Genomic DNA, 27,993 nt, shown 5'->3' with positions numbered 1-27,993 from the left:
AAATATTAATTTTATTTTGGGAAAGAGCCACACCATATATTATGAGACAAATTTACTAAATTGCTAAACCCGCGCCCCAGGCAAAAGCTTAGTCTTCAGCACTTTTATTTTTGATGATTTGATAAAAATTATGAAAAGAGAATAATGCCAGAGCCCCTGTCCCAAATTCAACAAACAGACCACTTTAAACTTGACTCTTTCTTGCAATTACTCAAGATCGGTTAAACTCCTTTTGACCCTTTTTTTCATACATATTGGTTTCAAAACCAGATGCAAGCATTTATTTTGTAAAAACGTCACAACATTCTGAGAATAGGGAGCCTTATGTGCTTACCTTTGGCGAGAGATGGGAGGGAATGCTTGTACTTTTTGCATAGCTCCACCCATCCCTCCCACTCACCCAATCAAATGACTAAGTTCTCTTCCGGTGTTTTGGCGTATTTACAGTTCTGTGGATTCATCATAAAGTATCTGAACACTGAACACAGATTATATAGTGAACTTTTAAATAAAGGATTCTTTAGCGTTGTACAGCCAAAACGAGTTTTTTCCCCCCCCTTTTTTTGTGTGACACCTTGACTGTAAATTGTAGTGAAAAACGTGCCCTATATATACTGCGAAGTGTTTCCTCTGCATTTGGCTTCGGTTTGGCTGTACGTGTACCTGAATAGGATAGACAATCCCGGTTTTGAACAAGATGGAAAAATTTTGCATGCAATCAAATTGGTCTCTGAGCCACAGATACTCATAGAAAGAGCCATATATGGCTCGCGAGCCATAGGTTCCCGACCCCTGGTGTAGATATTCAATGACATTCTGCCCTGCAAAAGTTGAATGTCTTTCTGGGGAAAAATGCTGGGTCAACAAAACCAAAAGTGCTTAATAAGTTTTTTGTTGTTGCATTTTTTACATCAAGGGTAACTTATCCGACAGTGAACGATGGTGTTCATACTGTATCTAAAGTCATTCCCCTCTTTTTGGGTGGACAGACAAATAAACAAAAATGCCGACTCAACGAAACCAGAAGTGCTGTGTCAGGTTTTATGTTGTTGCAATCTTCGCATCCAGGGTAACCTATCGGACTCTCTTTGAAAGATGGATATCATAAAACACCTTCCTTCTTATCTTGGGTGAACAAGCAAGCAAGCAAACAAACAAACATTCTTATTTGCAAAGAATGTTCTTTTTGCTTGAGGGTTAATCTGATTTGGACGTAGCAGTACTGAAGGCCTGGTTATGAAATGCACGGCCCACCATCAGGCGATAAATATTCTTTTAAGAAGGAGCTTAAAAATACTTTCACATTTTAAGGATCGCTTTATTTGTCACTTTTATAGCCGCCAGGAGTGTTAGCTTATCCACATTGAAGAAACAATGGATAAAAACAATGGCTGGCTGGATAGGTGGCAAGATGGAATTATTCATTTTTTTAACATTGCTTATGAATCAAACAGAGCATGTGAATAAAAATGATGATGTGTTTCTAATTACTAGTTAACAACTTTCTGTGGCTAGATTGAAGAAGCAAATGCATCACCATTTATGAAAATGCCAAAAATGACAAATCAGTGTCTCACCATGCATTATCGCCTCTTTACGCAAAGTGTATTGCTCTCTCATTCAAGTGTCATGAGCCTGTCATCATCTTTGACGCGTCTTACCGCATCTCCCATTTCCTTAAAAGTGGATTCATAGTTTTATTGACCACAATGGGTTTATTAATAGTTGTTGTTCTAGCTAAAAACTTTGACATCAATTGCATAGTCACAAATAACATATCATTCCATTCATACCTGGCGTCTCAAACACTTGTTCGAGGGCCAGTTGCAGCCCGCTGGCGGATATTGTGAGGCCCGCTCACCTTAATATGCAAGTTTAATGTAATGCAATTCGCAGAATAGATCATCCCTGCAGTTGAATTAAATCTGACAGGATAGTGGATGCATCTTGCAGATAAATTTTAGTGAGTTTCTTTTTGTGCGGGGGTCAGCAACCAGCGGCTCTGGAGCTGCATGCGGCCTTTTGGCGCTCCGTTGTGGCTCTCTGGTGCTTTTTCAAAAAAAAAAAAAAAATGGAAAAATGTAGGGTTACTGTAGTAGGACAAACAGGACACAAACATTCTTAACACTTTCCAATGAGTAAAAATAGATACAGTAAAAAAGGCTTATATAAAGCTTTCAATCCTGTTACAGCTCCAGACTGTCGTGATTGCCTAAGTGAAGTCACCTGGGGCAATCGTTTGGCGCGCTGGTGTGCACTTCTTTATTGGCTGACGTTCTCCATTTAAGCGGTCTGCGTCCAGAGATGGACGTTCGAGTGTACTCTTCGTATCCCTGAGTGTTTCTCCAGACTACAAGGTACCCACGACTTCTCTTGCCTGATTCATGCCTGCCTCCCGTTTTTGACCTGTTTCCGTCCCACGTTTTGAGACCTACTCTCCCGCCCCGGCCATCGACTTACCCGCTAAGCTGCACCTTTCTTCTATTCGTCACGGAGCTGCCGTTCCGCCCGAAGAGGCTGACGACCAACAAGCGCCAACGTCCCAAGCCAGCTCCAACAACTCTTTCAAATAAAAACTATTCTGAAACTAACGCTATTGGATCCGAGAGTCTGTTCTGGTCATATATACATTTTTTTCTTTTTAGTCCAACTTGGCTCTTGCAAAATTTTGGGTTGTCGACTCATGCGCTTCTAAAACATGTTTTATCCACTCGACCGTAGTTCTAAAACTTTATATGGTAATGGACTACCGTAAAACCTTGTGTTTAACCCGCACCCAAAATTTGACTTATTTTTTTAGGTAAAAAAAAAGCACAAATCTATGTTTAAATAAATATGGCAATTTCTATTGAAGAAAACAAATGTAAAACATAATTAAGAACAAAGGTATATTTTTACAAAGGCTTTTCCTGTGGTTTAGTGGATGTGGTCTAACCTCACCCAGATCCTGACCCCTGGCGGCCCCTCAAGAAAATCGAGTTTGAAACCCCTGATTTACACCATAAAACATCAAGTGTGGACTTCAATATGAAAGGATAACGGCTGTTCAGAAAATGTAGGCTGAGTCCAAGTCTGATAAGGCACATCAGCATGTACCATCCAGTTACAGGTTTGTGCAACTTATCAGCACCACCATTTCTGAACCACATAGTGCATGGGGGCCCGATGAGATTATACAACTTGGCATAAAGTCAACTCTACTTCCAGACATGCATAAAAGAGTGACTCCTCTATGTTACCACAGAAAGGTTTGCCGCCATATTGTAAAACTCTGACCTTTTGTCCTTTACAACAACTAATAAAGACGTGACTTCTTTCCTCCCAAAACTCCCACACATTCAATGAATCATAAGCGACACTTTATACGAGAGGAATTATGAAATGCAAAACACAGCCTCTGTCAATGAGAGACCATTTGAGAAGTAAATCATAATTGCTTTCACATATATCAATATACTCTCACACATGTACGACTATATTCTTATACAGACTCATTAATACCCTTGCACAAACAATACTATACTGTATGATTCACATTACTATATTTTCGTACACATACTATCATACTCTCATACACACAGTACTATACTCTCTCATACATACTACTATACTCGTATACACACACTACTATGCTTTCACACAGCTATACTCACAACAACACACACACACACACAATACTATAGACTCCTCTCACATACACTACTATATACTCTTTTACACACATTTGTCAGGACCAGAACAGGGAGTAGAACCCAATCGCGTAACGTTATATAGTATATTTGAACGAGTATAGTAGTGTATATGTGTGACAGCATAGTAGTGTGTGTATGAGAATACAGTAATATAAGTGAGAAAGTATATATGCTTAGTGTGTATAAGAGTACAGTATGTGTGTGAGAGAGTATAGTACTGCATTTGAGATGATATAGTAGTGTGTGTATGAGAGTGTAGTTGTATGTGTGAGAGAGTATATAAGTGTGTTTGAGAGTAGTCGTTTGTTCGAGTGAGTACAGTATTGTTTGAGTAGGGATATGATTGTGTCTGAATGTGAGTATAGGTGTGCATATGTGGGAGTATGATGTTATATGTGAGAGCAAGTATGATTTATTTATCAAACAGCCTCTCATATCTGTCCGGCTGGATGTAAATGGACTGTATGCTTGTAAACCATTTTGTATGTTTGTCTTCACCATTAATGTTTTCCATCTGTTCAGACTCAGTCATTGTGGGTAAAGTTGACATTTGACACACTCGCACAAACGCTTTCTTATCCGGGACATCTGGCTAATATATCCACGCGTGCATTCAACTGCGTCCACATTTAAACATCACATTTTTCAGCGTCATGTCTAATGTGCAAACACATTATGACTCTTCGAGTCCATGTACTGTAGTCTTGTTTGGATGAACACTTCAAAGAGTTTGTTAATCCTTCCCATGATTTGTTTATTGTTTTTCTTTTTTTTAATGTGCGTGTGTGCGCGTATTTGTGATCTTCAGTATATCTCTTCATAATACTCCGGCCATTTCCGCGTATCTTTGACTCCTAGCTGGTTTAGGCAGACAGGATCCCACATAGATGAATAATAGATGTAACATTGGGATACCTAATTTCATCATCAACTCAGCATTCTGAAACTGAAAGCTTAAAATAATTTTGGGAGGGAGAGGGGCTTCTGAGGTGATGGTTTTGACAAGCACCTAGTCTTCCCTTTATCTGCCAGTTCAATCTTACCGAGGCCAGTGCCTACCTTCCGAAGAAAACAACAGGAGGAATGAGAATGAAATTAGCATAGGCAGATTGTAAAACACAAATACCAGTATCATCTGAATAATCTTAAAACAGGATTATTCTCCCGAAACATGCAAAAAATAAAAAATAAACCCACATCATAGCCCAAAAAGGGTGTAGTGTCTAACATGGCAGTATCCCCTCCCATCCCCCCTTTTCCATGATCTAAGACTGCTTAACTTTGTTATCACATTGTCTTCCCTTCATCTGAACATGACGGCGTAAAAAAAGTTACGTTCACATAATTTCGCTTTGCTGTTTGTTTTCCCAGTACAACTGTTTTTATTCAAAAGGAAAAAATGATGCAAGTGAAGGAATTTTCCAATAAAAGATGTTTTTCCTGCATGCTCTGTTTCAAAATGGAACTTGCGGTTTTTGCCAGCTTAGCCCCACAAAGCATTGAGCATCCATCGTTTTGCTTAGCTCGCAAGGGGAGCTCCGAGCGCTGGATGGAGGCTATTTGAAATAAACATGCGTGCATTCCTCACCCCCCACTCAAAGACTCACAGTGATGCCGACCTTAATGCCCTATTCATTGCGAGCACCTGCGTAACTTGCCGGAAGTTTTTTAAAATCTTAAATAATGAATAACAGCTGCAAAAACACTAAACACGTAAACAAGCAAACCGATTAGCATGCTGGGTGTCGCTCCGACTTACAGGAACACAACGTCAGTGTTTCTCAGCAGAGGGACACTTTTATTTACTTTTTTATTTTGAGGTACACGGCCTGAGGAAAATAAATAATGAAAACGAAACTCTTCTCCAGTTTCATCTTTAACATTTAAAATGTCAAGACAGGTTGCACCGCAGCCATGGTCGATTACATATTGTGTATTGTTGTTTTCATCTAGCAATCGGCTTAAAAAAGAAATCATTATTTGTGTTGGCCATGGCTCAGGAGTCAGTACCGGTGAATACTTTTGCTGACTAGTTGTGTTATCATTTTCTATTTAACTATAATTTAGCTTTTATGTTGTCATTTCGGCAGATGAGTACCAAACTGTTAATAAAAATTATCTGCCTGTTTTTGTCTACTTTTTAGCCATTTTTTCCTCCCATAGAATAAAAATAATACTTCAAGGGACACCATGTAATATTTGAACACTATATGCTGCTGTGTAGTGCAACCAAAAAAGTGTAGTGCAACCGAAAAACAAGTACTACAAACCACAAGGAAAAACTACTTAGACACAAAGTGACCAAAATGCACCATTTTTCTCATTTTTTGCCCAGTCTTCTGAAAGATTATTGGTTATTTGGAGTTCCATTAGCATCAATATGGCAGACAATCATGTCTGCGCCCTTTATGTGAGCCTCATGTGATTTACAATACATGCAAATTTCTTGACCTACGAGTAATTAAAAAAATGTACATTTATATGATCGTCAACTGTCATGATTACCCAAGTGGAGCCACCTGGGGTAATCATGTGGAGCGCTGGAATGTGCTTCCTGATTGGTTAATGCTCCCTTTTTAAACGCGTTACGCGGAGAACTCTTTGTCGGAGGATTACTTCTGTACCCCGTAAGACTCTCCCGATTACATGTACCTTCTTGTTTACCTGATTCTGCCTGCCTGCCTCCGATCCGACCTGCTTCCGTCCCACGCTACGATCTTCTCTTCAGTCCCGGTAAACTCGACCTGCTTCCGTCCCACGCTACGATCTTCTCTCCAGTCCTGGTAAACTCGACCTGCCTCCGTCCCACGCTACGATTGGCTACATGTCCCGAAGTTGCCTTCACGGCGTTGCTGCTGACGTTCGACGGTCATCGCGTCTCCCGCTAAGCCTGTACGCTTCCCCAAATAAAAGACTTGTAACGAACGCTCTGGGGTCTCCTGTTCTGTTCTGGTCTGCCCTGACAGTCAACAATTTGGGGAATGTTATTTTTCAATGAATTAAGTTATTTTCTTCCACCAGGATACTCCAAATAATATAGATTGTCCTTTAAAAATGTCAAGACAGCTCATAAGGCGGCCATAGGTGACAATAGCTTTCTTATAATAGTTTAGTTCTTTGTAATTTTGTTATTCAAGTTGATGAAAATGATCTGCTTGCATTCTAACTTTTTTTTTAATTAAATTAAAATAATACTACTAAAATGTGGGGTTCTTTTGAGCGTAGTTTATAAAAGTTGAAGGTTGGATGTTTTCTTCATAAAGTATGTGTTAACAATACCCAAATTGGTTCAAAGAGCCCTTATGTTTTTTGTTTGTTAGTGTAGCATAACAATGGTGAAAGCAAAATAAGGCATGTTTCAAGTTGAGTCCAAACGCCAAGCCAAATCCTAGGAAAATTAGAAAAGAGTTTATATAAGCGCCTCAAAGAAATGACCATACTTACATGTGCATCATTAATGAGGTGACAGTGGCTGCAATGATGGCACAAGCTCATGAGAGGGTGGCCACGAGTTAAAGAGTTCCAAATTTAGTACAGCACCTTTACAATTACTAAATCTGCACGTGGAACAATTGATTTTGCAATGTGAGCTCATATTTAAGTTTCAAACTAATTTATTTTTGAAAATGATTTATCTTTACTAATACTGTAGTCTGTGGTTTGCAATAATCCGTGGTCTGTGAAGCCCTTTAAGACTCTGTGCTTAAGGGCTATACAAATAAACATGACTTGACTTTACAACTTCTGACAGAGAATGTTATATTAAAACTATAGCAAATGAGTTATCTTAGATGTATGATCGAGCCCTATAAAATATTGCCCGACCCAACCCAGCCCTAACTCTACCAATTGACTTTATGTGAGGGACCAAGCCCGAAGAAAACCAGAATTTTCATATTTTATTTTTGAGGGTCAGGCCCAAAGTTGAACGTAATGATTGACATTCTTGGCCCAATACAACCATGATTTAAGGTCGGGCTTGGGCTCAAGCTTAAAATCTTACCTCTATCGACTGCCAAGTATTGATGCGGCAGAATATTGCAATTATGCTGCTGCTGATAACTTGAGAACAGCACAAATAATCAACAATCGAACTGCACTTTTTTGTGTGAATGAGTATTGATTCATTTGTCAACAGTTTGAAGATATTGGACAATTTCCAACAGCACACCAGGCAAGGTCTCACGGCACACTGGTTGAGAAACACTGGTCAATAAAACGGATTCCTGAAAAACATGTTCATTGGAATTCCACTCGACATATAAAAGTGATATCAAAGTTTGGAACATGATTGAAAGAGGCAGTGTGGTTTAAAATAAAAGGGGGGGGGCAGAGGCAGCATGTGAAATAGAAGGGGAGGGAGAGGCACCAAGGGGAGAGAAAGAGGGGATGTTGAAAAGGAGGAGGTGGAAAAGGAGGAGGGAAGTTTTTAGAAACTCACAGTGAGAACACAAATCGTCAAGCGCGCTCACGAGGAACACTTGGTAAGACTACAAATAGTCGTCATCTCCAAACAGGTACAGTGAACCAATTTTTCATTGAAGTTACCAAAATGCCGAGGTTCATTCTTTGGGATTGAGTAATTTGTGTTTGCATTGGAACAAAGCAATCATCTGGAACAGTTTTTGTTACTCTTGGATTACCGTTAAGTTCCCACGGAAACCACTCAGCTTGTCAAAGCAGTCATTTGGTGGGACATGAATCAAAAAGAATTGAGAATGTCTTTTGTAAAGCTTAGGAACTATACTTCAACAGCAAATGCATGTGAAACAAAGTAAAATACTTCTCAAGATGTTCAACTTTGGTTCAACAGCAACCATCTGAATGTAATTAGGTTGCTAAATAGCAGCTTAAGATGGCTTTAATTATCTGAGACATGAGTGTCTGTCTGAGGCATAATATTGTCGTTTATTTTAATTATTATCATCATTAAACATTAGGTTCTTTCATTGTGTAATGTAAGACGCTGTGTAATGTCTACAAATAAAGTGAGCTAGTTAATTAGGTAGTTACACTGCAAAATGCCTCTGAGAAATGTTTTTTTAAATCCATTCAGAGAAAATAGCCAAAAACATTAAATCAGTAAAATAATCTACCAGTATATATTTCCAGTTTAGTCAAGACAAGGCTCATCATATACATTTGGATTCTGTTCTTTGATGGGTTTATATGTTTACGGTAGTTCTTCATACAAATTCCCGTGCTTTTAATATTATAACTATCTCATCAAAAAACACCCTCAATGGTGAAATAAAACTTTTTATCCTAATACAATGTAACATTTTTGCTCAAAAATACATAAAATTACTAGTATGTTTAACTAGTTTCTAATCGTGTTGCCACTAGTATGAGTATCAATGCCTTAGAATAAAGCTGAGACATACTAATATATAATGTAAACATTTGTATTCAGTGATCAGCTTTGTCTATTCCAGTCAAATGTCCTTATTTCTGTGAACTGCTCCACGATCCTAAAACAGATAGGTCTCATTAGAAAGTGAGCAGATGTCTGATCTGCTCACTTTCGCCGAAAAACACATTTCTGAACATTTTCAGAAAACAGCAAATTGAACAAACTAAATTGCAGTTACTTCAATTAAATCTCCTCTGATAACTTCCCTCTGAACGAGAATTAATACATGCAATAAAAAAATAATAATGAAGACAATTTTGAGCAGGCACAATAGAATTTTGATGGCGCTTCAGGTTGAAAAAAGACTGCGGGAATAGTAAATTATACAATAACAACTTTTCAGTTATTATGTTATCTCTTTGAATTGGTCAGTCTGAGTTAATTACATTGTATAATTATTGTTCTCACACTTGTAACATCTCTCGACAGACATGACATCATCACATAGAAATTTGAATCGTCTTCTCCTTTTCCTGAGCGCCTGGGCTCTCCTTCACTCCCATTTTGTCACTGACGCCGCTTCAACATCTCCTCCCGTCACTCGTCCACGCTTCACATTATTCACCGGCCTGGGCGCTGATTACGAGGAGAATTACGATGAAGAGGAAGACGACGACAGCAGCAAACGTCCTCCAGAAGTAGTTGCCACCACGAGAATGCGATTCCTCCAACGTGAGCTCTGCGAATTCGACCCATGCTTGGAGAATCAGGTGCCCTGTGCAAAGCTCTTGGCAGAGACCGGTTGCCTCTGTCCTGGTATCAGTGGGGTTGACCAGCCTCCTCATCCGCCACGCTTACAAGCGCTGGTGCCAATCCATAAGGGTGAAAACAGCGGGAAAGTTGAGGTCAAATGGTGTGCTCCAACATCTGTGGTGACTCAATACAGAGTGGTGGTGGAGGGGAAAGACGGGAAAGTTACAAAGTTTGGGGAAGCTTCACGACACGGCGTGGTGGGGTCCATGGAGGTTGGAACCAAGGTATGCGTGGAGGCAATTAATAGAGCGGGACAGAGCAATCCCACAGAGTTCTCCTGCATGCGATATGATCCTCCCTCTTCATCAGGCTACGAAGTGCTAGCAGGTATTATTGGAGGCGGAATTCTTCTCTTGATTCTCATCTCTGCTGTGATATTATGGAGATGTCATAAGAATAGAAGTGCAAAAAGAGACTCAGCTGATGGACTACGGAACCCATCATACAGCACAGAAGGGACATTGTGATCCAAATAGGACCGCTCGAGTTGTGTTTGAAACATATTGGGAGACAGTCTAAGAGAGGATAAGTTACCATAGCAGGAAATGTGTAAATATAGAGAGTAAATAATCTGGATTTTTGTCATTGTGTTTGTAATACCATACATTTCATGGCTAGAACTACCTTTTTTTGCTGGCAATTGATGTAAGGAGATTTCTAGAACATTTTTTGTTAATATTATTTTTGTAATAACGTCTAAAACTTTTGTAATAAAATAACCCCTGTGTGGGAAAACATAACGAATCATTTTTCGTGTACATAGATATTTTTTCTCTATTTTGGTATAGTTGTCTATGAGGATCAGTTAACATGGATTAATTCAACAGAAAAACCTTCTTTCAGACAGTGATGTGGGGTGAGGTTCGTATTTGGTGAGGCGCAGTAAGATTTATAAATGAATTAAGAAAGCAATATAAATTGGAACATATACAAACATTTTACTGTCAAACCTGAACTGATACATGAAGTCTATGTGATGTTCCTTTTCAATAAAATAATCCATAAATAGGTAATCCTCCATTATGAATAAAAGTCCATGCAAAAAAGAAATAGTTGGTGGCTTTACTTTCTATTAGCTTGCTAATACTATCACTTATTCTATTGTTTGGGAATGAGGTGGGTGCTTACCGGGTACTCAGAATCCAAACACCAAATGCCATCAGGAAAGATAATTGCGTGTCCCACCCTTAATTTGCAGACGCTGCACACAGTAATACGTTACATACTAATTGCTTAATTCATATTCATCATGTGAAAATTACGCGATTTTGAAAAAGAAAAAATTGTGTAGATAAATGAGAAGAACGGTAATACTGAACAGATTTATCCATCTGTCACCTCCACCGCTTATCCTCAATAGGGTTGCGGGTGCGCCGAAGCCCGGCCCAGCTATCTTTGGGCAGTGGGCAGGTGACAATTTCAACCGGTTGCCAGCCAGTTGCAGGGCACACAGAGACACCATTTATATGCTCACACATAACTAGGGACTATTAAAAGTCAGAAATTAACCTGCCATGCATGTTTTTGGAGTGTGGGAGGGAATCAGAGTGCCCAGAGGAACCCGCGAAGGCAGAGGGAGAACATGCAACCTCTGCATAGGAAGGCTGGTAGCCAGATTTGGTCCCATGACCTCAGAACTGTGCAGCAGACACGTTAACCACTCAGCTGCCATGAACATACAAAATATTATAATGTTAAACTTAGTCATTATTACTTACTGTACAATAAAATAATAAATAAACAAATATTAAAACAATGATGCAGTTCTTTTTTTCTTTTCAGTATTACTTATTTTTATACTACTGTATTACCCATAACTTATTATTTTAAACTGTGGTATATTAAATTGTAATCTTTCTTGCACCACCAGGGTGGCACTTTTATATTTCGTTCTGCATTTGACATGTTACAATGACAATATCTCATCTCATTAGCCGTACTGCTTATCCTCATTAGGGTCGTGGGGGGGCTGGAGCCATCTCCAGGCAGTGGGCAGGGGACACTCTGAACTGCAGGGCACACAGGGACAGACGACTTGTTCGCTCATTCACACCTATGGACAATTTGGACCGGCCAATTCACCCGAAATGCATGTTTTTTTGGAACGTGGGAGGAAACCGGAGTGCCCGGAGGAAACCCACGCAAGCACGAGGAGAACATACAAACCCCGCACAGGAAGTCTGGAGCTGGATTTGAACCCACGACAGGTTCCCATGACATGAACTGTGCCGCACAATCGCCACCGTGCTGCCCCACAATGACAATATATTATATCATATTCCTCTTTACAAACTATGACTGTGACAACACCCTGCTAATTGTATAATTCAATATGCTATAGAGCAGTGTTTTTCATCCTTTTTTGAGCCAGGGCATGTTTTTTACATTTGAAAAATTTTGCGGCACACCACTAACAGAAAATATTATAAAATGTCACTGAACAGAATGTTTAATTACAATAGAATTTATAATACCGCCAGTTTTTACAGCACAGGCACTTTAAAATTACATAACACTTGCAGAAAATGATTCATAAATGTTTTATTAAATTTTAAAAAGTGAGTTTGGATAATATCCCACGGCACACCTGACAACTCTCATGGCACACTAGTGTGTCGCGGCACAGTGGTTGAAAATCACTGCAATAGAGTATAAATCGAGTGCATTGAAAGATAAAATCACCTTTTAAAACAGTATCATGTATTACTAGCATTCTTGTTTACTTGTTAAGATGTCACTAAACAGGGTTGATATTATTGGTTAAGAGTCACTTTGGTCCCGCCCTCTTTTAAGTTACTCTGCATTGATTTGTCCCAGAACCAGGAAAAGAGTGCAGTCTAAATTTGCTTTATGAGGGGTTCCAAACTCACGTACACGGTCTTAAATATTTCCAGGAGAATGGCGAATTCAGGTAAGTAAGTGCATATTCTGACTATTCTACCCTTTTATGTTTTTAGATATTACTTTTAGGGGAAAAAAGAATTCGTAGCTGATAAAGTGCTCGATAAAATACGTGGCCATTGAAAAAAGTATATTCGTGTGCCTCTTAGCACAATACAGTACATACATTGCAAGTGCACCGAACCCGGAAGTTTAAAGGTTCTGACAGAGTAACGTCGTCCTGGCAGCAATGCTGAAAAATAGAAAAAAAAAACTATCACGAAAAGGTTTACGTTTTATTGCCTTTTATGCATAAACGCCCAGTTTGTCTCAGAGGTCACTAACGTTTTCTCCAAGGACCACATTATCTTCCCAATGTGCCTGTTCTAAAAAAAATAGCCCACCTGTGATCATAGGTAAATGTAAATTACATGCGGTTAAAAATTTTTTTCAAGCTTTTCATATTGGTATTCATCTGTTTATCTATCTATCTACCTTGGTCATATCCCTCGAGAGGGGTGACCAACAGCGAGACAAACACATACAAAAACAAAGAATATGAAAAGAGAAAAAGAGAGCAAAAAACACACTCAAAAATGTTTGGACCATGGCCAACCCAAATGCCCAAACACCTAAACAAGTTAAGCACCTCGGCACCCAAGTTGGTCATGCTTTCGTCCTTCCAGATGAAACGGGACACAAGAAAGCGGCCATGTCACTCGGGTCAGGGTGACACAACACACTCTTCTGTTCAACAGCAAGGCCCGACAGCTTTCACTGGTTTACCCCTGCCGCATTATACCGGTGCCCTGCCCAACGCGTCTAGACATCCCACTATCCTTTTACAACACCTCGCCACTCATTCCTATCACCAACAAGAGCTCTAGCTTCCACTATATTTAGACTTCTTTCCTACAGTGCACTCATAACAACATCCATCCACGTCAATTGCGGCCTTCCCCTTGGTCTCCTTCCATTTACTTCTACTCTGTAGATCCTCTTCAACTATTCTTAAAAACTCAACCATGTCTTCCTGTATGATGAACTACAGTACAGTATACAGTACTATTAACTTTTAAAGGAAAAAAGTGTTTATTATTTAGCACATCCATTGGTAAAAAAAAAAAAAAAAAAAAGCCGTTCATTTAAAAAAACAACAATGTTATCTACATAAAAATTTATCTAATCCAGGGGTCTCCAACATGGTGCCCACGGGCACCAGGATGCCCCCTACGGACAGCTTAGGTGCTTGCGGACCTGTTCTAGATAGATAGATAGATAGATAGATACTTTATTCATCCCCGAAGGGAAATTCACTTTTCCAGCAGCATCCCTGAGCTGAGAACAATCGAAAATAACACGGGAGCTGCTGGAGTGGCTGCCATTCGTGACGGCGCCGGAGAAACGATTCAATTTGAAGTACCAGTGCTGGGTTGTCTTGATTTTCTATTAAAATGTTTTGTTAGTTTAGTGGTTGACTGAGTCTATTTAACCCTACTTCCAATAACTACCTGGGTAATGAAAAAGTAACAACATATTGATAGCATGATATGTTCTTCTTTTAGTAATTCATATAAAACTTTGTGGCCTTTGCGCTAATTAGTAAAAAAAAAAAAGGAGCTCTCAACTTGAAAAGGTTGATCTTAGCATTCAACATTCTTTTATCTCACTTTTTTTCTTTTTTGGTCTTTATTACTTGTTTATGTTGTTTATCCTAAAGTGCCATGTCTAATATAGTTTTGTGTTGCACTACACAATACATCAACATCTCGTGGTCAAATAATACACTATGTGCATTTAAGTTTATCACTCCTATCGATTACTGTTAATTGCCCTGTCAACATTTAGAAGCCTTTACTGTCCCACTCCGCCCTGTAGGTAATATATCACATTGTGCTTAGTGAATAATTAAATTGAATGACTCATTCATCATTTTTTAAATCGTCATTTTGCCAAATTCTGGAATCGGGTCTAGTTTTTGATTTGGATTGCTCAAATCTGGTGCAGATGGCCCAATAAAAGGTAATAACTCATCAATTATGGCATTCAGACAAGTTAGTCACAACAAACTATGGGTAGCTGTTCTTTGGGACTAGCCACGACCGTTAACATTCTTGTCAAAGTGATCAAGAGAACACTTTTTTTAAACAAATGTATGTTCCGAGGGATTTGTTTATTGAAGTTGGTTAAAATAATCATCCCCCAGAACGGTTGTTAATATCAAGATTTTAATTTTTGGGGCATTTAGCCCAGGTCTAATATGACAAAATAACACGATTTATTTTTCATTTGTTTCACACCACATATATCCCATCATAAATAGATAAAATTTTAACTCATTTAATGTCTGCATTCTAAAACACATTTCTGCCTAACTACAATATATTTTAACTTAACTATGTTTATCCTTTAAAAGTACTGTAAATGAAATAACATCCCTGACAAAAAAACAAGCATTCTCCTTCTAAGGCCACTAACCAAGAATTTACTGTACAGTGTGGATTACAGTTGACTGCCTCAGTGAGAGCTTTACAGTCAGGCTCCGGATATTTCTTGAACATATATTCTGCCTTGCTAACTACCCTCCAAAAGAACTTTTTTTATTTCTGATTCACGTCCAATGCACAGACTGGAACATGCCCGTTTTATTACTAACTATTCTATAAAATTGCAAAAACACTGACAATTTTTGTGAGCATTCACCATGTTTTCCATTCTGTTTTCCAGCCTCAGCAGATATATCATATCATGATCTGAAAGCACTTTTGGAAAAAGGCCAAAACATACTTCTTGTTGATGTCCGTACTCAGGAAGAAGTGGATAAGGGACGTATACCCGGATCGCTTCATATCCCAGGTCGGTTCCTCAATCATTGACTTATAAATGTAGTAGACCAGAACAGATTTACTGCTTAGCCTAGTTTGGAATGCTGTTTTGCCAGCAGAGTTGTTTTTCTAGTATTGCATATTTCCATTCTTTTTCACCCCACCTAGTTGATGGAGTAGAAGATGCCTTTAAGTTGGAACCCGAAGCCTTTAAGGCCAAATATGGAGTCACTAAGCCGCCTTTGCACAGCTCGGAGCTGATCTTTCACTGCCAGATGGGAAGACGCGGGGCAACGGCAACAAGCAAAGCAAATCAACTTGGCTACTCGAAGTGAGAAAATTCTGTCGACTCTTATGGGCTTTGAACTGTGCACATATTCTTTTTCCCCTCGTTGCTTGAAGTTTGCATTTGTTACCCATGGAGTAAGCAACCACTCGTTTGTCCTTCTTTTTCAGTGCACGTAATTACGCCGGAGGATACAAAGAGTGGTCTGAGAGAGCCGGGCAGTGACTTTGAAGAATGTTTTCTTTTTTGTTTGTATCCTGTTTTGTTTTCATTCATTAAAGTATTTATAAGTGGTGTTTTCTCAGTTGTATTTTGTGTCCTAATATTGAAAAATGCTACAATCAAGAATAGAATGGGACTGCACTAATTTTGTTTGTCTCTTTTATTGTTTCTTTATCCCACTAAATACATTTTAATAAACGTGCATCATAGCCGCCTATGAGTTACACCCAACAGGACAGGTGCATACTACACCTAAACTGGACGGTATAAAATGTGTATTTAGTACAAGGATTACGTATTAACTAGACAATTTTTAGGGGCCATGCCAAAAATTAAGGTAGTGTTTCACAGTGGTAATCTGTAATGGGAAGAAGCTACGTATTACTATCATTTTACCCAACACCTTTATAGGGAAAGATTTGTTTCAATACGATTTACACACGTATTGTTCATATCCACAAATATATTTGCGATTCACTTTGGATCTAAAAATCATTTGTCTTGATAAATGCACGTGCAAGATTTAGAATCACATATGTAAATCGTAAATACATTTTTGGATCTGCACAATGCATGATTCACACTGGATTTCTTCTTTTAAAGATACTGGAGAAATTGTAAAATTGTCTTTTAAAAAGTCCTTGTCCACAAAAAAGCCTACAAACCCTGAATATACTGTAGGTATGCTACTAAAATAAAATAATAAATGCATACATAATTTTAAGATGGCGTTATTTTTTTTTTATCCAATATTTGTGTCAGATATGAAGATGATGCCTGAAACCAATGCTGCAAGAATATTTTTAAATTTTATGAATTTAGCAGGGTCATTAGCACATGAGAAAACGAAGAGTCGAGATGGAAAGCGAAATCCTGAAATGGTACGTCGGTTACCCTAGATGTGAAAAATGCCAAAACGAAAGCTTACAATGAAGTCCCCAAACACTTGTAATGCTAATGTTATATACAATGCAATCGTTTCTTGTACATGATTCAATTGTTTGTTTGTTTGTACATGATTCAAATTGAATCGTTTCTCCGGCGCCGTCACGAATGGCAGCCACTCCAGCAGCTCCCGTGTTATTTTCGATTGTTCTCAGTTATTTTCGATTGTTCTCAGCTTAGGGATGCTGCTGGAAAAGTGAATTTCCCTTCGGGGATGAATAAAGTATCTATCTATCTATCTAGATCGAAAAATCTCAAGTTTGCTTTCTTGGGACAGTTTTCACATCTGGGGTAACCTACCTGACTTCCTGTAAATTATGGTGTTTATATTCAATGTTGTTCTGGCCTGGGAAGTTGGAATGTCTCTCCGGGTAGCAACCTTAAGTGCTGAGTCCAATTGTTTATTTCCTTCTTTGTAAGCCTCATGTAATGAAAAATTATTATTTTTCGACATACTGGTATTTTAAAAGAAATTTAAAATAAATGCACGTTTATATTATATATCATGTATTTTTTTGCTTATTCGGATCCATATTTTTTTTTGGGGGGGGGGTTATAAATGAAAATTCTTACCACTCGTAGGCTCCCTAAATAATATACACCGTCCTTTCAATTTCGAACATTTGTAAATAGGTAGCTCCAGCACCCCTCGATCCTACTGAGGATAAGCGGTGCAGATAATGGATGGATGGATGGATAAATAAGTACAGTACTGGATCTTTTTTTTATAGCAGCCAAGTGAGTTTTTCACCCAATCGGTTTGGAAAAGTCATAAATCTCTCCTGTCTGTTTGAATATAATACAATATAAATCACGGACTGGTATGGCATCCCATATGATAAAGAAATCCAAATGATGATTGCTAAATGTAGGTTCGAGCACCTGTGTCTATTCAGACACAAAGCTCAAATGAAAATGCTGGAACAAATAAAACAGGTAAATATTAATTTACTAATTTTTAACAAAAACAGAAAAAAATAAAACACAAGTTATACACATGTTGTTTATGTGAAGAAAACGTACATAATCTGGCACCAATGAGCATTAAATGTGAGCATTAATTAGCATACCAATAGCATGCCATGCTAGTGACGTTTCTTCGTTTATTTAGGCACTACGGCTCTTTATACTTTTTGGAAGAAAAGGTTACTATCACGGGGGACTTTTAATCCTTCTCCGGACCGAAACAGGTGCTGCAAATTGCACAGGTAAATTGTGGTTTTCAATACGTGCTATTTTACCAAGGTACAACAGTAGTTCGTGTTTTCAGTCTCTTTAAGTGACTCGCTTGAATGTCCTATCAGTTCCAATTACATTCAATTCCAGTCGTGATGCATTGATAATTTAGCAGGAAAATGAAATAGACTGACTAAGGTCTCAGTTTTTCCCCAAAGAGGATTAGAAATTTAGAAACATTGTGTTATCTAACTTTACCATAGTATTGCACCGTTGTAAATAAACTTTTAAATTAAATTGGTTGTTTCCCCTATTTCCGAGTATGTCAGATTTAAGGAACTGATAAATGTGTGATTTCCTCATTAAAAAAAAAAAAAGAAGCCTGCAGTTATTTATCTCCGTGAGAGTGGAAACCTAAACAATGTCTGAATATGTCCCCCCATATGTGTCGCAGTTGCAGCTGCTGGTTCCAAATGGAGAGGACTCCAACTGGAAAATTTCCAAAATGGTTTGTACACACTCGTGCATATAGCTCCCCAAATACTCACAGTCATGTCACATTTGGGACGGCTGTGTTTTGTGTCTTGTTTGATTTTGCGTTAGTCCTCAGGGATTTGAAGCTCTTCTGCGAAGGACCTGTTCCCGAGCCTGACCCATTCGATCTGTGTGCTTTTACTGATGTGCATGGGCCCGTGAAACTACTTCTTTCCTTCCAGGTAAAAAAAACAAAAAAACAAATACCAAATGTAGGAAAGAATGTCATCAAAACTCGTACTATTTATTTCCTATTTTTGTCAATTTATGCTACACAGGTTAAAGATTTAAGAAGCTTCAGTCCAGAGTTGTCCGCCCGTGTCCAATCTTTCCTTCGCATATTTAGTTTTGCCAACGCAACAGTATGCATGGTTCTGCTCAGAAACACCGTGTTTCCATATTTTTGCACTCATGTGAAAAAAAATATTCAATTCAATAGATCACAGTGCACATGCGATGCGAATTCCCTCAGCAGACTATCCAGCAAGAATTTAGGTTTGTATCTTTTAAATATCTGTGTTCATACTATTTGGAATGTTTTATACATGTTCAATATATTTGTGGTTGTTTGGACTAATCTATTTTCATTGTTTTTTAAAAACCACCCACCATGCTTGTAAAGTTTAATCGTTCAATTAGATGCATGTTTTTATGTAAATTGTTTTGTATTGTTATAGGGCAAGCTTCAAAAAGAGACTTGGATTGGCAGTGAAATCATCAATGGATATCACCTGTCGTTCTATGTCAGTAGCTGACAGTCCAGTTTTCATCAAGATGAATCAACTCAACTATGGCAACAAACATGATACCTAGTTTTGGTTGACTCTCTTGGAGACCATATACTTTTTCAGTTGTTTGCATTTATGTATAAATGTATTGGTCCCCTCTTCCTTTTCATAATCTTAAATACCTGCGACATGATTTGATGAAGCTCTGTTATTGGAGGTTTATGATTAGCCAAAGAGATTAATAATATTTTGCTGTTGTAGAAGAAAAGTAAGGTATGTTTGTTAAACCTCTCCTGTCTCCTTGCGTTTGCAGCAACAACACGCTAAAGAAGAACGGAAACTGCTGTTATGGGGGCCACCCTACCCAGGGCCCCGTGTTACTGCTCAGCATCCCACCTAAAACCATGGACGGAGGCCTGTATGGTGAGCTGAGCATGCAGATTGTCACGTTGCTCTCGCCTTGTGTGCTGCAGTACCCCAACCTGGAAACTGTTCTTACACACGTAGAAGTATCCTTGAATTTGTTCCACAGGCCACTCCTTCAACAACTTTCTTGTTGTTCTCTCGGTGTCCAGTTTCAAAAAAGTGTTCACATATGAGCTAGCATTGATGCCTCTCGCTAGCAACAACTACCATAAAACCAACAAATGGCACACACTAAAGTCCTTAACGTGTGGTTAGGTGTTGGTTTACACCTCTACTATTGTCCCTGTAACATTCCCCTTGGCCTTCTTCCGAACCCTCCCGTCTAATCTGGACTGCAATGAACCAGGGCTCAAAATTCTTTACTGCCCCTCCTACACAGGTAAACACAAAGATCAACACATAAATGTAATACCCGCAATGTCTAGAGGGATTTCTTTGAAAATTAGCAACTTTTGGAGTGTAAGAACTTTATGCTTACCAAAGCACACATGTGAACTCAGAGTTGGCTTAATTAACCTGTTAAAAGTCTGAAGAATGCAAGGGAAAAAAATCGGAGAAAATTCGCTGTACTACAAAAGCTACAAAATGGTTAAGATCATTTGACAACTTTTAGTATTTAATAGGAACAAAACCGCAAGAAAGCAGTAGATTCTCTTCAAAATTGTCCGTATTTCCTTCTAGTGAACAAAAGATCTGTTCCAAATTATTTTAACAAGTGCAGGGTGTCTGATTTGCTGCATAAAATGACTTCCAGGTTTCAGGAAGGCTCCAGCTTCCATTCTACTTTTTCCCAAGTTTCTCTGAGTTCTCCCTCATGCTTATAAATAAGTGTTATGTGAAATTAATGATTCATAATTTTTAAAGTTCTCCATTTATAAAATTTACATCTTGGTATTCTTGCACAAAGTGGTTAAAAAAGTCAATCGTTTTGCTTTTTCCTCAATCCTAAATTTGTATTCTTTAGCATATCCTAGTGCAGGGGTCGGGAACCTTTTTAACCCAAAAAGCCATCATAACAATAAATAAATAAATAATAGTAATAAAAAAAAAACATATAATGTGTGCGTGTGTGTATGTATATATGTGTGTGTAATATATATATGTGTGTGTGTGTATATGTGTGTGTGTATCTATCTATATGAGAGTTTTTTTTTTTTTTTTTTAAGCCATACCATATATTTTAAAAAAATTTGGCAAAACTGACAAACCCACTCTCTAGACAAAATGTAAAAATTTCTGCACATTTTATTTCACTGTGTGATGTTAGATGATTTGATAACATTTATGAAATAAGAATAATGCCAGACCATTTGTCCCATATCAAAAAATATACCACTTCAAACTTGTCTCCCTGACCTTCATTTTTTTGTATGAATAATAGTTTCAAAAAAAGGTGCAAGCACAGTTCTTTTGTAAAAATTTCCCAATATACTGCAAACAAAGATACTGATGTATTTACCCTCGGTGCAGACGGCACTGGGCAGAGAAGTGCAATGTGTGCATAGCTCTGCTCACCCAATAAAATTGCGTTTGGCATGCATTTCTGCATGTTTACTTTTCCATCTGTGGGTTTTCTCTACAAAGTGTCTCAACAATGAACATACGTTGTTTAATGAGCTTTCATATTATGAATTTCTTAGAAATGTACAGCCAAGATGGGGTCTGTTGGTGTGACACCTTGACTGTAAACTTTGCACAAATCAAAATTAGCACATTATAGACTAAATGTGCATGGGAATAATTTTACCTCCGAGCCGAATGTACTCACAAAAAAAGCCACATCTGGCTCAGGAGACTTAGGTTGCCAACCCCTGTCCAAGTGGTTAAAAAATCTTCATTCATACAAAAAAAAAACAGTATTGATTTGAATAATAAGCAAAACTATATATATTTTTAATGCTATTTATTTGTTCAATACTCATCGGTCAAGAAATATATGTTTATTTTATGTGATATTTACAGCAAAGTTCTGCTTATATTTGGAGCATTTTGCACACATAAATTACACTGATACTAATACTTTTTTTTTATCTCAGCCTGATAAAATAGGAAACTAAGTATGGAAATAGAATCTTTTTCTAAAGATATGCATGCACTGATTTGTAACTGCACTGTAACATGCATCTCTTAATACATTTGTAATAATGCTCTTTTCTGTGATCATTGCCAAATATTCTGTGGATTTACGTTCTTGCTTTCATCTTTGTCTGCAGATCATTTGTACGAAGGCAGCACTGTGTACACTGTGGAGCACGAAACACGGCCTGAATCTGAGAAAATGTCTCATTTGCACCATGTAAAACAGAAGCTCTTGATCGCAGTCTTTCTGCAGCACACAGACCCCTTTGCTTCACAACTCTCAGATGTCATGGGTAACAGAACAATGCAGCAAACACAAACCAGACTTTCAGTATTTTTTTGAGGGAAGGATAAATCAAATTTGACGATTCACAATCATATTATTTTCATTTAGTCACAGATACGCTGATAGAGCACCATCTGGAGGATATTCTGAGCAACAACAGACGCACTGTCACTGAAGCCCTCCAAAGGGAGATAAACAAAACACTTGAGGCTCAAGATCTCCAAAAAAAGGCAAGTGAAGGCTTTAGACACATCTGTCTGTCTGCGAATGGTTAAGATATATATATGTGTGTGTGAAGGACCAAGAAAAATTACTTTTAGCAGCTCAAGTTACTCTCAGCGCTTGCAGCAGTATTGTGAGCTGCAGCACCAACCCAAAGTTCAGACAAGCGTGTCTTAGTCTCATGCAGGTAATATTTAAATATCTGTTAGCTGGCTTACATTTTTCTTATGTTTACAGTCACCATTTTGTATGTGCAGGTGAGCGATACTCACGAACTGGCAGCCTCCCTCCGTGAAGCGTTGCAGAGGGCGATAGCATGGAGATGTGCCCCCAGGAGCTCATGCTACTCTGTTCAGGTACCCAGGAGGCTTGTTTATCTGAAGAACTAAATAATTGCTAATTGGCTTGTTTTTTCACTTGACAGGTGGAAGAACATTTGAAAAATTCTGTTGACATGAGATGGGATATCTGATTTAGACTGCGGTTAAAGCACGTTTCTTATGATTACATTCATGAAATGCATTTGTGGTCATGTTTATTTAAATAGATGGAGATCTTCCATGATCTAAATCCTTGCTAAGTTAAAAAAAGCCCCATAAATTTGATACTGTACAACATGTAAACATTGTGAATGTGTTGTCTACTTTAATTTAAAGTGCAGGTTGCCAATGTGTATTTCTCTTTTATGGGTACATTATTGTGAATAAAACTGATTCTGAAATGGACCTAAAGTCCACCAGTAACCTTATCGAATCGCCCAGCAAAACTATGATTGTTTTTTGACAACAACGGATGAAAATATTTTGACTGAATATTTGCCCATGAAGTTAGTATTTAGCAACACATCACAATACTGTATGTAGTCAAATAAACGATATACTGCGTAACAAAGTGGTATGCTGAGAGCACGGCAGCGGACAGGAAAAACATACAGAGAATAATCAACACAACCCAGAAGATCATTGGCTACTCTCTGCCCAGTCTCGAAACATTCCCGGCTTGCAATACCGCAGCAGAGCCATCAACATTGTATGGTACTCTTCTCACACTGGCCACCACGTATTTAACTTGTTGCCCTATGGTATGTGCTAGAGGTTTCTTAAAACAAAGTAAAACGGGCTTAGAGACAGTTTTCCCCAGGGCCACCATGACCCTAAACAAAACGGAAAATATATATTTTGCGACTTATTCGGGATTTTTGATGCAACTAATGCTATTGCACTACTCTTTATTGCACTCCTCTTTTATTGCTCTATTATAGGTTAGGCCAGTCAAACAACTTTACTCTAATATATTGCTTATTTATTCTGACAGTCTTTTATCTTTTTTCTTTTGAAAGTCTCACATGTTTATCTTGAAGTGCCATGTCTAGTCTCGTTGCATGCAATGTTTCATCACGTTCATATCAACAGTAGAATGATTAATTAATTCACAATACTCAATTTGATTTCAGATAAGGGGATGTCGTAATGGTTGTCTGCAACTCTTTGAGACTTTTTTGATCAAGTTTAAGGGCTATACAAGTATAAGTTACTTGACTTGACAATAAAGACTTCTATTTTAAATGCTAATAGGCAAAAGAGTAAACTCTTTTGGATTAGATGACAAAAAATACAATGAATGTGTGTACCCACTTGTTCTGTATAACAAATAGTTTTTATATAAGCAAGCTAAAATTAAATAAGGGCGATTTTAGGTTCAATATTTGGACGGTTAATTTTTTTATCTCACTTAAAGTGATTTCGGATATTCAGCTTTGTTCAGGAGTGTCACTTCACACGTGTGCACATCAAATTATATTTCAGACATCTATCAGTCATTTAAAATTATTAATTCAGTCATTTAATAATCAAGTAATTATTCATAAAATGATACATACATAATCTACCTCTGTGTTCTCAAACACAATCTGTTGAAATACCAAGAAGATAAGAATTCCATCCATCCATTGTCTTCCGCTTATACGAGGTCGGGTCGCGGGGGAAGCAGCGTTAAAAGGGAAGCCCAGACGTCCCTATCCCTAGCCAGCTCATCCGACGGGACCCCGAGGCGTTCCCAAGCCAGCCGAAGGACATAGTCTCTCCAACTTGTCCCGGGTCGCCCCCGGGGCCCCCTGCCGGTGGGACATGCCCGGAACACCTCCCGAGGGAGGCGTCCAGGAGGCATCCTTATTAGATGCCCGAGCCACCTCAACTGGCGCCTCTCAACGCAGAGGAGCAGTGGCTCTACACCGAATCCCTCCCGGATAACTGAGCTTCTCACCTTATCTCTAAGGGAGAACCCAGCCACCCTGCAGAGGAAACTCATTTTGGCCACTTGTATCTGGGATCGTGTTCTTTCGGTCATAACCCAAAGTTCATGACCATAGGTGAGGGAAGGAACGTAGATCGACCGGTAGATAGAGAGCTTTGCCTTTCGGCTCAGCTCCCTCTTCACCACGACGGACAGGTACAGGGTGCGAATGACAGTAGACGCTGCACCGACCCGTCTGTCGATCTCCCGTTCCATCTTACCCTCACTCGTGAACAACCCCCAAGATACTTAAACTCCTCCACTTGGGGCAAGACCTCCTCCCCGACCCGGAGGGAGCATACCACCCTTTTCTGACTGAGAACCATGGCCTCGGACTTGGAGGTGCTGATCCTCATCCCAGCCGCTTCACACTCGGTTGCAAATCGCTCCAGCGAGAGCTGAAGATCACGACCTGAGGAAGCCAACAGCACCACGTCATCTGCAAAAAGCAGTGACGCAATGCTGAGGCCCCCAAACCGGAATCTATCCCCGTCAAGGCTGCGCCTAGGAATTCTGTCCATAAAAGTTATGAACAGAATCTGTGACAAAGGGCAGCCCTGGCAGAGCCCAACCCTCACCGGGAATGAATCCGACTTACTGCCGGCAATGCGGACGAGACTCTGGCACCGGGCATACAGGGACCGCACAGCCCGGATAAGACTGTGCGGTATCCCATACTCCCGGAGCACCCCCCACAGGGCCTCCTGAGGAACACGGTTGAATGCCTTCTCGAAGTCCACAAAACACATGTAGACCGGACAGGCAAACTCCCATGCACCCTCAAAGACCCTGCAGCGTGTATAGAGCTGGTCCAGTGTTCCACGGCCAGGACGAAAACCACACTGTTCCTCCTGAATCCGAGATTCGACTTCCTGGCGGACCCTCCTCTCCAGTACCCCTGAATAGACGTTACTAGGGAGGCTGAGAAGTGTGATTCCCCTGTAGTTGGAACACACTCTACGGTCCCCCTTCTTAGAGACGGGAACCACCACCCCAGTCTGTTGGTCCAGAGGCACTGTCCCCGATGTCCACGCGATGTTGGAGATGCGTGTCAACAATGACACGCCCACAACATCCAGAGCCCTAATGAACTCCGGGCGGATCTCATCGACCCCTGTGGCCCTGCCACCAAGGAGTTTTTTGACCACCTCGGTGACTTCAACCCCAGTGATACGAGAGCCCAACCCAGAGTCCTCAGGCTCTGCTTTCCCAGAGGAAGATGTGTCGGTGGGATTGAGGAGGTCTTCGAAGTACTCCGCCCACCGATTCACAACGTCCCGGGTCGAGGTCAGCAGCGCTCCATCGGCACCATACACAGTGTCCATGGCACACCGCTTCCCCCCCCCCCCTAAGACGCCGGATGGTGGACCAGAATTTCCTTGAAGCCGTTCGGAAGTCTGCTTCCATGGCCTCGCCAAACTCCTCGCATGCCCGAGTTTTTGCTGCTTCCAGAGTCGAACAGGCCAGGAAGGCCCGATAAGACTCCTTCTTCAGCTTGACGGCATCCCTCACCGCTGGTGACCACCAACGGGTCTGAGGGTTGCCGCCGCGGCAGGCCCCGACTACCTTGCGGCCACAGCTTCGATCAGCCGCTTCGACAATGGAGGCGCGGAATATGGTCCACTCGGACTCAATGTCCCCCGCCTCCCTTGGGACATGGGCAAAGTTCTGCCGGAGGTGTGAATTGAAACTTCTTCTGACAGGAGATTCTGCCAGCCGTTCCCAACAGACCCTCACAACACGCTTGGGTCTGCCGGGTCGGGCCGGCATCTTCCCCCAACATCGAAGCCAACTCACCACCAGGTGGTGATCAGTTGACAGCTCCGCCCCTCTCTTCACCCGAGTGTCCAGAACATGCGGCCGCAGGTCCGACGAAACGACGACAAAGTCGATCATCGAACTACGGCCTAGGGTGTCCTGGTGCCAAGTGCACATATAGACACCCTCATGTCTGAACATGGTGTTCATTATGGACAAACCATGACGGGCACAGAAGTCCAATAACAAAACACCACTCGGGTTCAGGTCAGGGGGGCCATTCTTCCAGATCACGCCCCTCCAGGTCTCACTGTCATTGCCCACGTGAGCGGTGAAGTCTCCCAGCAGTACGAGGGAGTCCCCAAGGGGCGCGCTCTCAAGCACACCCTCTAAGGACTCCAACAAGGGTGGGTACTCTGAACTGCTATTTGGTGCATAATCACAAACAACAGTCAGGACCCGTCCCCCCACCCGAAGGCGGAGGGAGGCTACCCTCTCATCTACTGGGGTGAACCCCAACGTACAGGCGCTAAGCCGTGGAGCAACTAATATGCCCACACCGGCTCCGGGCCTCTCGCCACGGGCAACTCCAGAGTGGAAGAGAGTCCAACCGCTCTCGAGAGGACTGGTACCAGAGCCCTATATATCTAGCCGGATCAACTTGGGCTCCTTCCCTTCCAGGGAGGTAACGTTCCATCTCCCAAAACCCAGTTTCTGGAGCCGGGAATCGTCGCGCCAAGGACCCCTCCCTTGGCCGCTACCAAGCTCTCTACGCACCCGACCCCTTTGGCCCCCCCTACAGGTGGTGAGCCCATGGGAAGAGGGTCCCACGTCGTCCTTTCGCGCTGTGCCCGGCCGGCCCCCGTGGGTAAGGGTCCGGCCACCAGGCGCTCGCCAGCGGACCCCACCTACAGGCTTGGCTCCAGAAGGGGGCCCCGGTAACCCGCGTCCGGGCGAGGACCAACGTTTTGTTTCATCATAAGGGGTCTTCTGATATGCGTTTTGTCTGGCCACTCACCTAGGACCTGTTTGCCATGGGTGACCCTACCAAGGGCTTAAAGCCCCCGACAACATAGCTCCTAGGATCATTGGGACACACAAACTCCTCCACCACGATAAGGAAGCAGATCAAGGAGGAGAGATGATAGGATAGGAAGATAAGAATTCTGTATCATAAAAATCCGTATCAATACCATCCATCCATTATCTGCACCGCTTATCCTCAGTAGGGTCGCGGTGGTGCTGGAGCCCATCTCAACTGTCCTCGGGCAGGGGACATCCTTGAACTGGTTGCCAACCAGTTGCAGGGTACACAGAGACAGACAACTCACTCGCTCAGTCACACCTAGGGACAATTTAAACCGGCCAATTGACCTGAAATGCATATTTTCGTAATGTGGGAGGAAATTGGAGTGCCCAGAGGTACCCCACGCAAACACGGGGAGAACATGCATACTCCACACAGGAAGGTTTGAT

The 27,993-nt window shown here is 40.5% G+C and overlaps 3 protein-coding genes across 5 annotated transcripts; all 3 read left to right on the top strand.

Annotated features, from left to right (window-relative positions):
* Positions 1-8,079: 8,079 nt before the first annotated feature.
* Positions 8,080-10,605, top strand: LOC148359392 (LRRN4 C-terminal-like protein). The gene is made up of 2 exons (XM_088344618.1): positions 8,080-8,209; positions 9,535-10,605. Exon 2 carries the CDS (start codon positions 9,537-9,539, stop codon positions 10,323-10,325), a length of 789 nt encoding a protein of 262 aa, XP_088200744.1. The 5' UTR covers positions 8,080-8,209; positions 9,535-9,536; the 3' UTR covers positions 10,326-10,605.
* A 2,020-nt stretch (positions 10,606-12,625) lies between these two features.
* On the top strand, positions 12,626-16,143 carry tstd1 (thiosulfate sulfurtransferase like domain containing 1). The gene is made up of 4 exons (XM_088344619.1): positions 12,626-12,769; positions 15,466-15,594; positions 15,732-15,894; positions 16,020-16,143. Exons 1-4 carry the CDS (start codon positions 12,709-12,711, stop codon positions 16,072-16,074), a joined length of 408 nt encoding a protein of 135 aa, XP_088200745.1. The 5' UTR covers positions 12,626-12,708; the 3' UTR covers positions 16,075-16,143.
* Positions 16,144-17,638: 1,495 nt separating this feature from the next.
* top6bl (TOP6B like initiator of meiotic double strand breaks) lies at positions 17,639-23,192 on the top strand. Of its 3 annotated transcripts, none has more exons than XM_088344615.1 (14): positions 17,641-17,952; positions 18,128-18,224; positions 18,647-18,700; positions 18,796-18,908; positions 19,005-19,088; positions 19,166-19,221; positions 19,404-19,469; positions 19,768-19,963; positions 20,136-20,259; positions 22,094-22,252; positions 22,354-22,475; positions 22,544-22,654; positions 22,725-22,823; positions 22,892-23,192. In XM_088344615.1, exons 1-14 carry the CDS (start codon positions 17,869-17,871, stop codon positions 22,937-22,939), a joined length of 1,413 nt encoding a protein of 470 aa, XP_088200741.1. In that variant the 5' UTR covers positions 17,641-17,868; the 3' UTR covers positions 22,940-23,192. The 3 variants fall into 3 exon arrangements, with proteins under 3 accessions (XP_088200743.1, XP_088200741.1, XP_088200742.1); XM_088344616.1 differs by having other exon boundaries at positions 17,908-17,952; positions 18,803-18,908; XM_088344617.1 differs by lacking the exon at positions 20,136-20,259 and having other exon boundaries at positions 17,639-17,952; positions 19,768-19,877.
* The last annotated feature ends 4,801 nt before the right edge of the window (positions 23,193-27,993 follow it).

Source organism: Urocampus carinirostris, chromosome 9, assembly GCF_059441175.1.
Source record: "Urocampus carinirostris isolate Australia breed hairy pipefish chromosome 9, RoL_Ucar_1.0, whole genome shotgun sequence".
NCBI lineage: Eukaryota > Metazoa > Chordata > Actinopteri > Syngnathiformes > Syngnathidae > Urocampus > Urocampus carinirostris.
The sequence above is the reverse complement of the archived record's forward strand: the minus strand, read 5'-3'. Positions and strand labels throughout refer to the sequence as shown.

Coding starts and splice junctions, on each gene's coding strand:
- LOC148359392 (XM_088344618.1), top strand. CDS start 9,537: ATGACATCATCACATAGAAATTTGAATCGTCTTCTCCTTTTCCTGAGC.
- tstd1 (XM_088344619.1), top strand. CDS start 12,709: ATGAGGGGTTCCAAACTCACGTACACGGTCTTAAATATTTCCAGGAGA. Junction 12,770..15,465: donor CAGGAGAATGGCGAATTCAG/GTAAGTAAGTGC, acceptor TCTGTTTTCCAG/CCTCAGCAGATATATCATAT. Junction 15,895..16,019: donor AATCAACTTGGCTACTCGAA/GTGAGAAAATTC, acceptor CTTCTTTTTCAG/TGCACGTAATTACGCCGGAG.
- top6bl (XM_088344615.1), top strand. CDS start 17,869: ATGATGATTGCTAAATGTAGGTTCGAGCACCTGTGTCTATTCAGACAC. Junction 18,225..18,646: donor AGGTGCTGCAAATTGCACAG/GTAAATTGTGGT, acceptor TATGTGTCGCAG/TTGCAGCTGCTGGTTCCAAA. Junction 22,824..22,891: donor GCTCATGCTACTCTGTTCAG/GTACCCAGGAGG, acceptor TTCACTTGACAG/GTGGAAGAACATTTGAAAAA.